Source organism: Hemiscyllium ocellatum, chromosome 1 (genome assembly GCF_020745735.1).
Source record: "Hemiscyllium ocellatum isolate sHemOce1 chromosome 1, sHemOce1.pat.X.cur, whole genome shotgun sequence".
Classification (NCBI taxonomy): Eukaryota; Metazoa; Chordata; class Chondrichthyes; order Orectolobiformes; family Hemiscylliidae; genus Hemiscyllium; species Hemiscyllium ocellatum.
In genome coordinates, this window is record NC_083401.1 from 105536854 (window position 1) to 105555034 (window position 18181).

General features: G+C 40.6%; 1 protein-coding gene across 6 annotated transcripts in view; it reads left to right on the forward strand.

The window, feature by feature from the left end:
• The window catches only part of pds5a (PDS5 cohesin associated factor A), a 216414-nt gene that overhangs the window by 171414 nt on the left and 26819 nt on the right, over nt 1-18181 (forward strand). For all 6 annotated transcript variants that reach the window (XM_060824715.1, XM_060824763.1, XM_060824744.1 and 3 more), the window contains exons 24-25: nt 6849-6972; nt 15077-15281. In XM_060824715.1, the coding sequence (XP_060680698.1) occupies nt 6849-6972; nt 15077-15281 (329 nt within the window). The remainder of the gene's footprint in view (nt 1-6848; nt 6973-15076; nt 15282-18181) is intronic.

Here is an 18181-nt window from a genome sequence, read left to right on the forward strand (position 1 = left end):
ATTACCCATTTGCTCCTGTTTATTTTCAACTATCTGATCGAATACAGTCTCTGCTAATGCCACTTCAGCTTCCTTATTTATACCCTTTGATCTTTTCTGTTTCAACTAGTGACTCTGTGACTTCATTACTACACAATCAGGGAAGATTCCAGGGTAAAAATCCTGCATTGCTTCAGTTGCCTGAGTCTCCACTGACTTTTCAATGACAGTAGACAGCACGCCTACTGGATGAATCAGCTATATCATTTGAGACAACAAATTGTTTTCCTGGAGCTGAAAGTTTGTCCAGTACTTCGACCACAAATTATCCACTCTCTTCTGGACACCCTAGCCTCACCTTACATAATTGAGCACTTTTTGGCATTCCATGAATTCCTGTTACCAGTACCTTTTCTGGCAATAGTCTTTCAGTACATATCTCCTCATCCTTTAGCATCACAGACAGAGTGGATCCTGTGTCCCTTAATAGTGAACCTCTTTACCTGCTTCTCCTGGCCTATGTGAATAAACTTTACTTTTGCAGATATATTTTCTAAACAGAACTGGCTATTCCTCCTTAACCAACCTCTGATCACCTTGTACACCCTGATGCAGCTTTCTAGCTTCCACTGTGCTTTCTGTTACCTTCGAACAAAACTCCCAGACTTTTCCTGTTTTCTTACATCTGGCTTTTTCCTAATCCACCAACACTCTGATTTCATGTGGCCCACTTTATTGCAGTGAAAACACGAGCTTTTTCTTTTTGTCATCTTCAGGGGTTTCCTTTTTACCCTGTGGTAAGTTATCATTATGGTCTTCACTGAGATCTACCTTTTCCTTTCCACTTAAGGATTTTTCTTTTTTTCTTAATTTCTATCCCTTATGGACTGAACTGGATTCTGGAAGCCAAACCATGTCTTATGAACCAGCTCAGAATAATCAACATTCATCTCCATCCTTTTAAACTGACTTTCCTTTCGAAGTGTCCTTTTCTGAAGTTCAAACTCACTCTTTTTTTTCTCTTCTGCTTTCAATTGTAACTCAAGCTGTTTCATTTCTGCTGCCCTCTGCCTATCTCTCGCCTCTAACTCAAGCTGTTTCATGTGCAATTGAATTTTTGCCATTTCTACAGATCCTGATGGTGTTTCCAGCCAATTTCAATGCTGAGCTATTGCTGTAATCATCTTATCTTTCCTCACGTTAGGAGGTAACTTCACCTCCAGCTTGTCAACTGATTCCCACAGCTTGGTCTTATTTGCCTTTGTAAAACCCTCAAGGTCACTTCTTCCACTTCCAGAACCTCTTTGGTGGCTGAAAGAGCCATTGCTATCTGAGTGCTGTTTAAACCAAACAAACCAACACCCGAAATAAAAGACACTAACACCACTCGCTGTTTAAGTCCCGCAAAGAGCCCCCACTCTGTTATGGACCAGGCCCGACCCCTCAAACATTCTTAAATAGGTAGCCCAGACTGTAACTTTACTATTTGTTTAGGTCAGTGTATAGTGGATATTCTTGGAGTGAATTAGCTGATTCAACTGCCAAGTTTTAAACATCTGTTGCTGTGCTGTACATCCCAATGACTCTAAAAGCAAAATGTTGTGGAAGCTGAAAAGTAAAAAAAACAGAAATTATTTACAAAGTTATGGAATGAAACCCAAAGAACAGAAAATAGAATATCGGAAAGCTTATTCAGTTTAATGGCGTTTCGCACGAATTGAAAACACTTGAAGCAAACCGGTTTTGAACAAATGCCATGACAGGAAGAGATGGTGGATGTAAGAACGAAAGTGAATATCTGTAATTCTCTGGAAGGCTGAAGAGATTAAATGATGAAATGCAAGAATACAAAGCTAAAGAAGGTGGTGAACAGGAAAGTAAAGAAGCAAGAGATGGGTCCGGAGGAGCTATAAATGGGAAGAACAGAATCACTTCCAATGTGTTACACAAAAAAAACCTTGACAGTATACACTCTGAAATTGTTGTCTTCAAGATCATTCTCATTTCTGCACTTTCAATCCAATCTCCCTGTTTTTGGTTTCCCCCTTTATTCTAATAAAGCTCAACCAGAACTTGAACAGCATTTTAACATTTGCTCAAGCACATTGTGGCTCTTCAGATTCCATGTCTGGATCAAGGCTGTACATTTAAACCCTTCTGGTTGAAGCCAAGCTATTTTTCAGTGAGCAAATTATGCATGACAAATTTACTTGAATGCCATGACAAGATAACAAGCAGGATAATAAAGGGGAAGTTGTCGATGTAATAAGTTTAGATTTCCAGAGGGTGTTTGGTGCAGTGCCACACATTAAACTCCTTAATAACATACGAGCCCTTGCTGTGGAAGCTGTATACTTATATGGATAGTGGATTGGCTAACTAATAAAAGACAGAGTTGGTATAAGTGGGTCATTTTCAGGATGGTAACTTGTTATCTCTGGAGTGCTCCTGTGATCAGTTCGGGGGCCACAATTGTTTTCCACATAAATTTATAACTTGGATGAAGAAACTGAATGTATTACAGTTGAGATTATGGATAACACAAAAATATGTGAGAAGGCAAGTGTTGAGGATGCCACAAAGACTGCAGAGAAATATAGACATGTTAAGCGAGTGGGCAGAAACTTGGCCAGTGAAATAGAACGTGGGAAATGTGAGGTTATGCACCTCAGCAGGAAGAATAGAGGAGTTGAATATTATTTAAGCAGAGAAAAACTTTAGATAGATTTGGGAGTCCTGTGTAGGAATTTCAAAAAGTTAGCATCCACGTTCAATGGGTAATGATGAATTTAAATAGAATGTTGGCCTTTACTTCAAAGGGATCAGAATATAAAAGTTGCCTTTGCTAAAACTAGAAGGCTGTAGTCGGACCTCAGTTGCAATACTGTGAACAGTTTTGAAACTCCTATCTAAGCAAGGGGGTGACAGCATTGAAGGCAATTCAGATCGCTAGACAGGTGGATATCGAAGAACGGTCTCCTGACGAAAGAGGAAGGTTGCGCTTGTACTCATTGGAATTTAGAAAAATGAAAGGATGACAGATGAGGAATTTTCTTCTCTCGGGGTAGTAAATCTGTGGGATTGTTGACCACAGAGGGCTGTAGATGCTGGGTGGTTAAGTCTGTTGAAGACCGGGATAGACGGATTTTTAATTAGTAAATGTATCCAGTGTTACAGGGGAAAGGCAGGAAGGTGGAGGATTATCAGATTAGCCATTATTTCATTTAATTGCAGAGTAGACTCAATGGACTAAATGGCCTATTTCTGCTCCTAGATCTTATGGTGAGTAGCTGTCATTTTGTGACATTGTTGTTGACGTTTTAATTAACTTAGCCTGTAATCTTTAAGACGGTTGAATGATGATAATGGGCTGGATTATATTTCCCTGCCCCCTTGAGATGTGAAATGCACAAGTGAAAGTTCACGTTTTTGATCAATATCAGTAACTTTACAATGCTTGGCTGCAGTTTATGATTTTCATACTTAGAAATATCAGTTTGCAGACAAGAGGAAGTTTGTGCTGTATTTCTAGCCTTTCAGTCTGCCTCCTTGGCATATCTAATTTTGCCATTAATCTTGAGATTCATTCCACCCAGGCTTGATACTTGATAACATGAATTTTCCTTCTGATGAAGGGTCACTGGACTCGAAGTGTTAATCTGCTTGTCTCTCTGCAGATGCTGCCAAATGCACTGAGTTTTTTCAGTACTTTGTATTATAGGTTTCCAGCATCTACAGTTCTTTGTGTATTAGTGGTTTTTGAAGCTATTGGCTCCAGGAGATGGAGGAAACATTCTCTCCTTCATATAGTGCTATGGTATCTTTACTGTACGCTCCAACCATTAGTGAAGGTTCAGTTTTAAATAAGAGGTTTGTATCTCTAGCAGTTCATAACTGTCCGTGGCATGCAAGTATTAACCTAGATTATGCATGAAAGGACTTGACTGATTCTTGATTCCTACAGTTATCTGACTTGGAGCTGGGAGAACTGTTAACTATATCAGATTGAGGAGGGTCAAATAGGAAAATCCATACTTTAGTAATTATCTATCAGGTATTTTCTTAAGTGACCTATAGCTTTAATTAAAGAAATTGCTCGAGCAACTCAGCAGACCTGGCAGTGTGAGTGGATAGAGAAAGAGTTAATGTTAAGTCCGATATGATTTCTTCAGAACTGACAGGGGCTGAAAAATGGTGGTTTTTAAAGCTGTTGACAGAAGAGAGGAGGAACAAGATGAAGGTGTCCAGAGCAAAAGAAAAAGGGAATGCTAATGATGATAGAGTAGAGATGTAAAATGGGTTGCTCTGCTGAGAGTAAAGCAGGTTTTTGGCGAATCAGCGAAATCAAAATGGACAACAGAGAGATCATGCTGTGAAGTTGTTGAACTCAATGTTGAGTCACAGAGGCTGTAAAGTGTCTGCACAGAGAATTAGGCACCCTTCCAGCTTTCAACAAGCATCATAAAACATGGTAGCAAGACCGGAACAAAAATATTAGCATGAGAACACGGTGATTCATTGAAATGATAAACAGCTGGAACTTGGGATCATTCTTACTGGCAGAACAAAGTGTTCAGCAAAGTGGTCTCCCAGACTTCATTTCATCTTGCCAGTGTCAAAGCTACTGCATTGTGATAAGCAGATTACAGTAGGTTAGATTAAAATAAATAGAACTATCTAAATTAAACTCCATCTGCCACTCGTTGGCCCATTGGCCTATCTGACCAAGATCCCGTGGTACTCTGAGGTAACCGTCGCTGTCCACTACACCTCCAATTTTGGTGTTATCTGCAAGATTACTAACTATACCTCCTATGTTCACATATAAATCATTTATATAAATGACAAAAAAATGGACCCAGTACCGATCCTTGCGGCACACCACTGGTCACAGATCTCCAGTCTGAAAAGCAACCCTTCCTTCACCGCCCTCTCTCTTCTACCTTTGAGCCAGTTCTGTATCCAAGTGGCTATTTTTTTCTGTATTTCACGTGATCTAATCTTGCTAACCATGAGGAACCATGTTGAACACCTTGCTGAAGTCCACATAGATCGCATCCACTGCTCCGCCCTCGTCAATCCTCTTTGTTACTTCAAAAAACAGATGACTCTAAGTAAAAGATAGTTTCATCTGGAAACTGTGTTACGGTCTTGGACAGAGAGGACCTTGTATTTCATGGAAAAATGAGGAACTGTTCAAAGTCAAGGAGAAGTGGGCCAGGGTGACATTGAGGAAAGGATCCCTGCAGAAAACATATAATGGAGCATAGGGGAAGATGTGTTTGATGCTGTTGTCCTGCCGGAGATAGTGGAAATGGTAGAGAATGATCCTTTGAATGCAGAGATGGTGAGGTGGAAAGTGAGGATGAGGGTATGGGTGGGCCAAGGAATGAATCCTCCTTTGAGGTAAAAAGCAACAAACACCGATTAGGTGACTGCTTTGTGGAACACTTTCATTCTGTCCACTAGAATGATCCTGACCTTACAATGCTTGTAATTTCAATAAACTATCTTATTCCCATCCTAACAAATGTCATCCTATACCTGCTAGTGTTCCAACAAAGCAAGAGGAGCAGCATCTCAATTTCCACTTTGGCATTTTATAATCTGAAGGATTTGTCATTGAACTTGACAGCTTGAGAGTAGTTCTTCTGGCTTCAGTTTTGATTCCCAATCCCCGTCTGATTGCATCTACATCTTGTTGATTTTGCTCTCAGTCCGTAAACCTTTTTTTTTCCCCTTTTCACAACAGTCATATATGCTCATTTTAGATCACTCTTGCTACTCCCTTTGTTTTTTTGCTTTGAGCAGCCTTGCAATCTATTCCACCTGCTCAACATCCCGTCTGTCAACAGCAAAATAAACACAATTTTTCCTGTCCCATTCAGTCCTGCAGATGTTGGACTTACAACATTGATTCTGTTTCTTTCTCCGCAGTTGCTGCAAGACTTGCAGAGTGTCTTAACCATTTACTGTTTTTATTTCTGATTTCCAGCATCTGCAATGTTTTAAGTATATTTTTAATTACTATCTTCTTTCTCCCCCTACCATTGAGGAGATTGCAGCCCCTTGGATGGAAATCTGTTCATCCAGTACCTGTACATAAATAAGTTCTGGACTTCTACAGAGTATGGTTCGTCTTTGAAAACTATTGCAAATTGGCTTGTGACTTGACCTCTTTAACTGGAGATCAACCATGTTTGAGCAAATATATTAGTCTGCTCTTATAGTGCTGCTTTAATTGTCTTTGATAATTCCACTAAAGTATTCTAAATTTCTTATGCAGGCTTAAAATATTTGTTCACTTTATCACAAGTGGATTCAGTTATTTTGAGTGAAATCTGTACATTTTGAAACATTTTTACTGCCAGCTGTAGTTGGCTCTGACTTTTGCTTTTGGTAGGAGCTATTGTTTGGCGAGGTTGCTTGTATATATGTGAACGAAATCTAAGAATGATAAAAGAAAAGTAGACCACTTGTTTTGCAATGATTTTTTCAAATAAAATGCCTCTTCTCTAAACACCTTTGCTCCTTATGAAAAAAAGTACTCGTTTATTGAAGATGGTCAAAATTAAATTAATGATGTTTACAGTATTTCATATATGAGCAAGAATCAGTAGGAAACATGATCTGAGGAATAAAAAGAGGAACTTAAAATCCTGATTTCCTCATTGTCATGTTCAGACGTGCAACACGCCCATGTCTGTGGGAGACCTTTTCTTTGGGGAGTAAAGATTGTCAAGTAATTCACTTTTCCGTTTACAGTATTTTCATTTTGGTTTCTTGAAGGTTGTCAGTTGGGAGATTTTCTTAAGTACAGATGTGGAACTTTACCATGAATAGTTGACGTTGTTTTTCCTGTCTTGCAGTAAATCTGATATGTCTCGATTACGGTTGGCTGCAGGATGTGCCATACTAAAACTTGCACAAGAACCTTGTTATCATGAGATTATCACCCCAGAGCAATTCCAGCTCTGTGCACTTGTTATTAATGTAAGTGTGATTGCTTTCTTTTCACTCCTATGTCATTCCTCGGGTTTCAGTACCATAAATGAATATGGTTTGCTGCAAAGATCTCAAAGTTAGAAAGATGCTCAACATAAAAACAATTCAAACACATTTGTACAATTCAATCTTGCTTTCAACTTGAAATTCATACTAAGCAAATGATTCATTTAATTGTATAAATAGATCTTTCAAAAAATTCAAATCACTGTTTTAAATATTTAATTAAGAGAGTGCTTACTCAGGAAGTTATGCTGAATTTTAAAAGTTTGAAAAGTTGGCTTTCAAATAAAGCTGCCTTTTTTGGCAATAATAATTTATTTAGCACTTTAATGTGATAAAATCTCCCAAGATCTTTTCAGGCGATTTAAGTTATTGTGTCTGACACCAAGCCATGTATTATTTCAGGTTAGATGATCAAATACTTCGTCAAACAGTTAGGTTAGAAGTGAGAAGGATGTTCCAGAGCTTTAGGACCAATGTAACTGAAGGAACAGCTACCAGTGGTGGCGCTCCTAATGGCCTATATTGGGGGATGCAGACACTTCAGAGGGTCATAGAGCTGATGGAGGTTACATAGATAAGGAGGGAAGGGCAAAACCGCAGAAGGATTAGAAAACATGGATCACAAGTTTACAGACTTGAATAGGCGAACACAGGGCAAATGGAGGAACAAGACTAGAAATAAAAGGGATTTTAAACACTTTTGATTGGTTTCGAGTTCACAGAGTAGAATGTGGGCAACTATTCAGGACTGTTGGAATTGTCAAGAATTGAGGTAACAAATATGAGTGAGTGTTTCAGAGGTGAAAATAAACAATTTTGGTAATACTGTGAAAATGTTGTCATCAACTCAGCATGATACCAAGTTTGTGAACAGACTGAAATAACAACAGAAAAGGCCAGGAACACACTGCAGTTCCTTCAGCATCTGTGGTTAAACAAAAAAAAGTAATATTTGACCTTTCTGATGGAAATGTCAATGGCCTGAAACAATATCTCTGTTTCTATCCACAGGTGTTCCCTGACCTCTTAAGTTTTGTAATGATTTGGAGGTGCCAGTATTGGACTGGGGTGTACAAAGTTAAAAATCACGCAACACCAGGTTATAATCCAACAGGTTTATTTGGAAGCACTAGCTTTCGGAGTGCTGCTCCTGTGTCATTCCTCAAGCTTCAGTATACTAATAAATGAATATGGTTTGCAGCAAAGATCTCAAAGTTAGAAAGATGCTCATCACAAAAACAATTCCAACAAATTTGTACAATTCAATCTTGCTTTCAACTTGAAATTCATACCAAGCAAATGATTCACCTAATTGTATAAAAAGATCTTATGATAAATTCAGATCACTGTTTTACTCAGGAAGTTGTGGAGTATAAGATTGTAGGATACAGAATTTATAGCAAAAGTTTACAGTGTGATGTAATTGAAATTATATTTTGAAAAAGACCTGGACTGTTTGTTAAGTCTCTCATCTTTTAGAATGGGCATGTTGGTTTCAGTTCTTTCATACAATCACTCGAAGGTCTGAGGTCAACTGTCCCGGAACACTGAAGTGTTCTCTGACTGGGAGGGAATACTCCTGTCTGTCGATTGTTGTGAGGTGTCCATTCATCTGTTGCCGTAGCTTCTGCTCGGTCTCACCCAATGTACCGTGCCTCAGGGCATCTTTGTCTATCTCACACGCTGCAAGCAATGTTGGCTGAGTCACATGAGTGCCTGCAACATACATGGTGGGAGGTGTCGCTACGCGTAATGGTGATATCCGTGTCAACATTCTGACATATCTTGTGGCGTCTACTGTGACATGGTTGTATGGTGTTGTCCTGAAAGCCGGGCAGTTTGCTGCAAACAATGATCTCTGAGGTTTGATAGTTGTTTAAAGGCGAGAAATGGTGATGTGGGGAAGGTCTTGGCGAGGTGCTTATCCTCATTGATAACGTGTTACCGGCTGCAAAGAACATAGCGTAGATTTTCGGCTCCTGGGAAGTACTGGACAGTGAAGGGTACCCTGTCAGTTGTAGCTCGTGTCTATCTCCTGAGGATGTCATTATGGTTTCTCGCTGTGGCACGCTGGAACTGGTGGTTGATGAGTTGAGCATCGTACTCTGTTCTTATGAGGGCATCCTTGAGTACTTTGCTTCTGTCGTGACACTACAGATTTCTTACAGAAACACAGCACCCACGGACCAGTTGAACCAGGAGCATTGCTTGTCACAATGGATGTGTCACACTCTACACCAGTATCCCCCACAATGACGCCATTGCGGAAACAGCCTCAGTACTCAACACCAATAACCATCAATCTCCTACAATTCATCAGCTTTATCCTTGGCCACAACATTTTCACCTTTGGCAACCAGTTCTTCATCCAGACAAATGGAACAGTCATGGGAACCAAGTTTGCACCCCAATAGGCTAACGTTTTCATGCACAGGTTTCTACAAGACCTCTTCTCTAAGCAGGACCTCCAACCAACACTATATACCAGGTATATTGATGACATTCTTCTCTCTGGACCCATTGTGAGGAGCCACCGAAGCAACTACGTAGTGATTAGATTAGATTCCCTACAGTGTGGAAACAGGCCCTTTGGCCCAACAAGTCCACACCGACCCTCTGAAGTGTAACCCACCCAGTCCCATTTCCCTCTGACTAATGTACCTAACACTATGGGCAATTTAGCATGGCCAATTCACCTGAACTGCACATCTTTGGAGTGTGGGAGGAAACCGGAGTACCCGGAGGAAACCCATGCAGACACGGGGCGAATGTGAAAACTCCACACAGAGTCACACAGTGACTCCAGCCAAAGGCTGGAATCGAACATGGAACCCTGGTGCTGTGAGGCAGCAGTGCTAACCACTGAGGATATCAATGAGTTTCATCCCACCATCAAACTCACCATGGACTACTCTCTACTATCTGTCTCATTCTTGGACACATGCATTTCCATCAAGGATGGGCACTTCAGCACCTCACTCTACCACAAACCCACAAATAACCTTACAATACTACACTTCTCCACTTCCACCCGAAACACATTAAAATAGCCATCTCCTACAGACAACCCCAACGCATACACAGGATCTGCTCAGATGAGGAGTAATGTGACTGGCATTTGGAAATACTCAAAGATGCCCTCATAGGAACTGGATACGATGCTCAACTCATCAGTTCCAATGTGCCACAGCGAGAAACTGTAATGACCTCCTCAGGAGACAGACACAAGCTGTACCCAACAGGGTACCATTCATTGTCCAGTACTTCCCAGGAGCCGAAAATTTACGCCATGTTCTTCGCAGCCTGCAATGCATGAACCAATGAGGATGAGCAGCTCGCCAAGACCTTCCCCAGGCCTCAGCTTCTCACCTTTAAACAACCACCAAACCTCAAACAGATCATCATTCGCAGCAAACTGCCCGGTTTTCAGAACAACACCATACAACCTTGCCATGGTAGATGCTGCAAGACGTGTCAGAGTGTTGATACGGATGCCACCATTACACGTGGCAACACCTCCCACCATGTATGTGGCAAGTATTCCTGTGACTGAGCCAACATTGTCTATCTCATACACTGCAGCTAAAGATGGCCTGAGGCATGGTACATTGGTGAGACCGAGCAGAGGCTATGGCAACAGATGAATGGACACCTCACAAAAATCAACAGTCAGCAGTGTTCTAGGACATGTGACCAGACCTTCGGGTGACCGTCCTCCAAGGTGGACTTCGGGACAGGAAGCAACACAAAGTGGCCGAGCAGAGGCTGATAGCCAAGTTTGGTACCCATGGGTTAGCCCTCAACCGGGACCTTGGGTTCATGTGACACTACAGGTGACCCCACTGTACAACCTGCACACACAGATATGCGCACTCACAGGCGCACACACTCATACACAAGCTGTCTGTCATACACTCTCCTACACACACACTCTCTTACAGATACTCGTAACACTTCCTCTCCCCCACTCACCCCCGCCGCAGCTGTCGCATGCACCACACAAGTTTGTGGGATGAATTTGTACTTGCAGAATTACATTTTATTTTGCTCAAAGACTGCATGAATCAATGTAAGACTCTATAAATCCCTTTTTTAGATTAGAATCAGTCTGAACATTGGAGCACAGACAGCCTCACACCTTCGATGCATTATTTGGGCCAACATGGCACCTATTGTTAAAGTTCACTTGAGAATGTAATTTAGTTCTGGAATTTACATATCAAAGAACTGAAACCAACTTGCCCATTCTAAAAGTTGAGAGACTGAACAAACAGTCCAGCTCTTTGTCAATATATAAATTAGATTAGATTACTTACAGTGTGGAAACAGGCCCTTCGGCCCAACAAGTCCACACCAACTCGCCAAAGCGCAACCTACCCAGATCCATTCCCCTACATTTACCCCTTCACCGAACACTATGGGCAATTTAGCATGGCCAATTCACCTAAACTGCACATTTTTGGACTGTGGGAAGAAACTGGAGCAACTGGAGGAAACCCATGCAGACACGGGGAGAATGTGCAAACTCCACACAGTCAGTTGCCTGAGGAGAGAATTGAACCCGGGTCTCTGGCGCTGTGAGGCAGAAGTACTAACCACTGTGCCACCGTGCCATATATAATGTCAGTTACATCACAGTAAACTTTTGCTATAAATTCTGTGTCCTGTGATCTTATACTCCATGAGCACTTGATGAAGGAGCAGCGCACAGAAAGATAGTGCTTTCAAATAAACCTGTTGGACTATAAACTGGTGTTGTGTGATTTTTAACTAAGTTTTGTAAGCTATTGTTCTTATTTTAGATTTCCAGTATCGCCAGGATTTTGCTTTTGTAAAAAGACATTGGTTCACAGACAATTGTCATAGAGAGGTTTGGATTTCGAATCTGGGGAATAGAGTTTGGAGAAGTAGCCAAAGGCCATGTCCTTTAATCTTTCCTGTGTTTCATTGGAGGAAATTTCTGCTTATCCAATAATAGGTATTAAATAAGCAGCATGCTAATTTAGTAACTGTACAAGAGTCAAAAGAGGTGATGGTATGGTAGAACTGGGTGTTGTCAGTGCACATGTGAAAACTGAAACTGTGTGTTTGATATTGCTGAGGGGACACCATGCAAATAGAGATCAATAGACAGGGGCGTGATCTTGGGTAGATCCTTGGGAACACAAGGGTTTCACTGGAGCAGGATCAGGAAGCTAAATGATTGTAAGTGGATTCCTGATTAAAATTGTAAACTTATGAGGGGCATGGATAGGATAAATAGACAGTCCTTTCCCTGGGGTTGGGGAGTCCGGAACTAGAGGGCATAGGTTTAGGGTGAGAGGGCAAAAGAGACCTAAGGGGCAACGTTTTCACGCAGAGGGTGGTATGTGTTTGGAAAGAGTTGCCAGAGGATGTGGTGGAGGATGGTACAATTGCAATATTTAAGAGGCATTTGGATGGATATATGAATAGGAAGGGTTTGGAGGGATATGGGCCGGGTGCTGGCAGGTGGCACTAGATTGGTTTGGGATATTTGGTCGGCATTGATGGGTTGGACCGAAGGATTTGTTTCCATGCTGTACATCTCTATGACTCTATAAGAGGAATTTGAACATGGAGTATGGAGTTTGAGGAAAGCTGCACATTGACTTCGGAGTTAACAACATATTGAAGGTTTTGGAGATAAAGGGAATTTGTAGATGCGGTGGTCGCTCGCAAGGATGGTGGGATCCAGGATAGATTTGGGAGGAATTTTAATAATTAAGTTGTTAATTACTGTAATTGCAAACTGTGAGAGAATTCAGCAATTTAAGCAGTGTTAGATATGGAAGAGCAAATCTGCAGGGAAATTACAGAGATATGTCAACATTATAGGACAGTTATAATGAGTGACTTCAAACACTTGATCATAAGCAAGGATTCTTGTAGTGTATAGGACAATACGGGTCAAGTATTCATAGACCACATTTAAGAGAGCTCGCTACAACAGTGCCTTTCCATTCAAACAAGAAAGGATGCAATGTTGGACCTGGTTCTTTGAAATTAATTGGGCCAAATTGATCAAGTGACAGTGATCACTGTGTTGTAATGTTCTATTGTGATAAGATGTGCAACAACCCAGAGTGAACAACTCAATTGACAGAGAGCAGACTTCAATGTCTGAGGACAGAGCTGGGAATACAGTAATTGAACAATGGGCTACTTTATAAGAGTATGTGATTTAGCTACCCTCCAACAGGAAGATGGTAGAAACAAATCCAGAGCTATCTGGATGCTAAAGGCAAAAGAAATTAAGATAAATTAGAAACAAATGCACAAGTATCGGGTAGAAAATAAAATTGAGAAGCAGGAAGAATAGTGGAAGCTCAGTGAGGGAGATGAAAAAGCAAATTTTAGCAAAGAGGAAATATGAGAAAAGACTGGCAGTCTACAGGCATCCTACAGTCATCTTTAGCCATATAAACAGTAAAAGTGTGGCAAAAGGAGGGGTATGGCCAATTAGATACCAGTAATAGGATTTCTAGCTGGAGACGAGGCTCATTTCTGAGGTGTTAAGTGAACCCTTGAGTCACTCGAAGGGTTCAAAATTGATAGGGCAGAACACTTCGTCTGTATTTGCTGGGCTTATCCTAGCCATATTCTTGAACAAAGTCACTGTTTGCAATTTTCCAGTCTTCTGGCACCATCCCAAAGGCTATGGCGGACAAAGATTGGGCCCAGTGCTCCTCCAATTTCCCCACACGCACCCTTAAATTTTTGGATGCATCTCATCTAGTGCCGGTGCCTTGTCATTGGGAACATAGAGCACAAGAGCAAAGAGGTGATGTTGAACTTGTACAAGACATTGGTTAGACCTCAAGTAATGTGTACAGTTCTGGATGGCACAATGTAGGAAGGAGGGAGAATAGAAAAACAATTTTAAAATATCATTCCAGAGATAAGGAATTTAATTTGAGGCTAGATTGCAGAAATTAAGAACTGTTCTCCTCAGAGAGAAGAAAGGCTAAGAGGAGATCTTGATAGAGGTTTTGAAAATTGTGAATGGGTCAGATAGAATGGATAGGGAGAAACTGTTCCTGCTTGTAAAAGAAAGAAGAATGAGGGACTGTAGATTTCAAGTAATCAGCAAAAAAAAATCAAGGGGGAAAGTGAGGAAAAGATTTTTCAGGAAGCAAGTGTTTAAGGTATGCAATGCACCAACAGTAAGAGTGGTCAAGGCAGGTTCAGTCGAGGAATTCAAGAGGGCATTGGATGACTATTTGGATAAAAATAATGTGTAAGGGTATGGAGGGGGCTGGTGGGGGATTAGGAGATTGGCGCTCGTAATAATTTTCATTTAACCAGCTAGTGCAAGCACAAGGGACTGAATGGCCTCCTGTGCTGCAATGCTACTGTGATTGTAAGACTGGTATTCCTTCACTTTGGTGGATGTATCCTGAAATAAGCAATGTTAATATTCCATTTGGAATTTTTTTGTATAATCAAAGGAAAATAGAGGCCCATTTTTACTGATTCAAAATGAGGTCAGGAGAGTATTGCTAAACTGTGCTTGATAAGTGAAACTTGCTCAGTGAATTATCAGATGTTAAAGAATGTAATTAGCAATTGAAAGTGTCTCAATAAATTTTGACATGATGATAAAACATTCATAATTAATTGATTTAATGATGCTAACCTGCTTGTAAAGAATTTAGTGTTTAGCTTGACATATATAGTGAAGACATAGATAGTGAAATAGAAGAACAACAGCTCTGGACTCCATCGGTGTATTGGCATCTGTGGATGGTGAAGCAGCAAACTCTATTTCTCTCTCCACAGATGCAGATAGACCTGCTGAATGTTTCCATCATTTCCTGTTATTCTTTCAGATTTTGAGCCTTCACAGTCTTTTGTTTGTGTTGTAATGAAATTGAATTATTATCTGCAATTCAGAATGTTCACAGATCAAGAAACATCCTGCTGAGGTTTCAGAAGATGACATGCTGCATAATGTGTGAAAGATTATTATGCCTTATTCTGTTTTTTAAATTACAAAAGTAGTGCCTTATGCTCTAAAATTCTAACTGGTCCAACCTTTTCTGATTTTATAATTTTGTTGTTGAAGGATGAGTGCTACCAGGTGAGGCAGATATTTGCTCTGAAACTCCATAAGGCCCTTGGGAAATTGCTGCTTCCATTGGAGTACATGGCAGTGTTTGCACTCTGTGCCAAGGACCCTGTGAAAGAGCGAAGAGCACATGCCAGACAGTGCCTCCTTAAAAATATAAGTATACGGAGAGAGTATATCAAACAGAACCCAATGGCTCATGGTTAGTATTGCCATTTACAGTCAGTATTCATAAAGATTTTCCATAAATTGTAGATAGTTTTGTTTGGCTCATCCAGTGTGTGTGCCATGTCAGTCTCGTTGTCAGCTGTGTCTTTCAGTTGCCTAGGTGTTTAGCACTGGAATTTCCTCCCTGCGAAACAGTGCATCTGTCTTTGATTAAGAAAAACTAACTCTGATCAATCTTTTGGTCATCCGCTCCAATATTACCTTTTGTTCCTTGGTGTCAGATTTTGTTTGAAAACTCTTCTGTGAAGTGTCTTGGAATTTTTACAATGTTAAAATGTTGAAAAATTATTTGATCTTTTACTGCGGATGCCACTCGTGCCCCTTCACTCCTTTGTCAATCTTCATACTCTTACCTTTGGTTGAAGTCTTACAATTTTATAGTACAGATTTAAAGCATGTCTGCGCTGCTCATCAAGTACTTATCTGCTCTCATCTCATGTTCTAGCACTTGGCCCATATGCTATGACTTTTCAAGTATTCATTGATATACTTATTACATGTTGAGGTTTCTGCCTTCACATTCAGACAGTGATTTCTAGCTATCTCATCCTGGGGAGCAAAAGGGTCCTCAGAGCCTCTCTAAACCTTTGTCAAGGTATTCATCCCTTTTCAAATCTACATACAGAATTCTTAAGTAAGTTTCTTAAGTTAGAAGATACTAATTGGGCGTAATTCCTAAAAACTGTTTCTGCAGCAGCACCGCAACTTAGATCTATTTAAAATACCATGCCACTGTATAAATCATATGCTGTACTTGGAGTTATTTTTTTCTGAGCTGAGACTACAAAAGTTTTTCTTACTGCTTGTTGATTCTTGGAACCAATTGAAATTTATACCTTCCCTCTGCCATCTCCCCGAGATCAACTTCAGCTGACTTGTGGCAAGCATTTTTTTTGTTTATTCTTTATCCTGGTCACAGGTAAGAATTTTCACTCCTCCACTGGTGTTGTCCAGGTCTGCTGATTTCCACTGTTAGCATCTGGAACCAACTTCTGCTGATTCCTGATAATTTCATCACTCCTTTTCCAAACTCCAAGGATAATAAGACCATAAGAATTAGGAACTAAAGAAGGCCATTCAGTAGGACCATGACTGATTTGACAATCCTCACATCCATTTTCCTGCCCTTTCCCCATAACCTTAGATTCCAGTATTAATCAAGAATCTTTTTTTGCTCGATCTTAACGACAAGGACTCTGCCCCCACAACTTTCTGTAACAAGAATTCCAAAGGCTCTTAACCCTCAGAGAAAATCCTTCTTCCCCTCAATTGTAAATTGACACTTTTTTATTCTGAGACTGTGCCCAACTTTCCTGAGAAGGGAAACCTCCTCTCAACATTTACCCTCTTAAGCTCCTTATGAATCCTGTATGTTTCAATGAGATCACTTCTTGTTCTTTTAAATTTCAGTGAGTAGGACTAGACACTTTTTCTAATGAGATAATCCCTCCATACTAAGTATCATCCTAATGAACTTTATCTGAAAAGCCTTCCGTGAAATAGTGTTTTACTTTAAATATGTTCCTGGTGTCAATCTTCAAATAGTACTGAAACAATTTTGTGCCCCTTTGATAGCTCCTGGGTCAACTAATTTCTTGTCCTTGCTTAGATTAGATCAGATTCCCTACAATGTGGAAACAGGCCCTTCGGTCCAACGAGTCCACACCGACCCTCCAAAGAGTAATCCACCTCGACCCATTTCCCTCTGACGAATGCATCTAACATGATGGGCAATTTAGTATGGCCAATTCACCTGATCTGCATATCTTTGGACTGAGGGAGGAAACCGGAGCACCCGGAGGAAACCCACGCAGACACTGGGAGAATGTGCAAGCTCCAGACAGACAGTTGCCAGAGGCTGGAATCTAAACCAGGTCCCCTAGTGCTGTGAGGCTGCAGTGCTAACCACTAAGCCACCATGCTGCCCATTAAGAATGGTTCCCTTTCTTTCAGTAACTTGTGACTACTCCAGCTTCTCCTCTTCCACATCTGTACAAGTGGATTTGTCCTCCTACTATAACTGCTTGGTCAGCTGAATGATCAAAATTCTGTCCTTCTGTGCTTAGCTTAAGTCTGTCATCAGTTTTGCCAAATCCTTGATATGCAAATCATACTTTTTGTTCACTCTGATCTGTTGCTTGGTTGTTGCTCTGGACTTGGACACATTACTATTTAGCTCTTACTCTACTGCCTCTCTCACTCAATCATGCCGCTTTCAGTTTTCTCCTTTCCACTATTTTAAACCCTGACATCAAGCTCACCCCTCATTAATTTGCAGCCTACCATCTACTAACATTGCAGATTTGAATGTCCTTTGAGCAAGTCAGCACCAATACTTTGTACTTAGCCAGGATACCTAAGCAGGCCTAGATGTTCTTCCATTCCTCTTTAAAAGCAGTGAAGTCAACTTGTCCTTTGTTTGCTCTTACTACTAGCCATTTAGCCCATTGCAGTCTTGAGGTGTGAGCTTTCTCCCCTTCCTTGCATCACAGTTATTCAGCTCTCTTGCAGTAGAAACAAGGACCGAAAGTCAAAATTATTGTAAAAACACACTAATCTTTTAAAAAAGTTTATTAACATGGAAGCATAGAAAATAGGAGCAGATGTAGACTGTTTGGCCCTCCAAACCGACTTCATGATTCAACTGATCATGGCTGATCATCCAACTCAATAACCTTTGTCCAACTCCTTGGAAATATTCAATTCATTTCTGTGTGTGGAATTCCACAGAGCTCCCACTCTCCGGGTGAAGACATTTCTCCTTTTATCTATCCTAAATTGCTTACCCTATACCTTTAGACATGACCATATTCTCCATAATTAGATACATCCATCCTACATTTACACCCGTCTAGTCCTGTTGGACTTTATTTT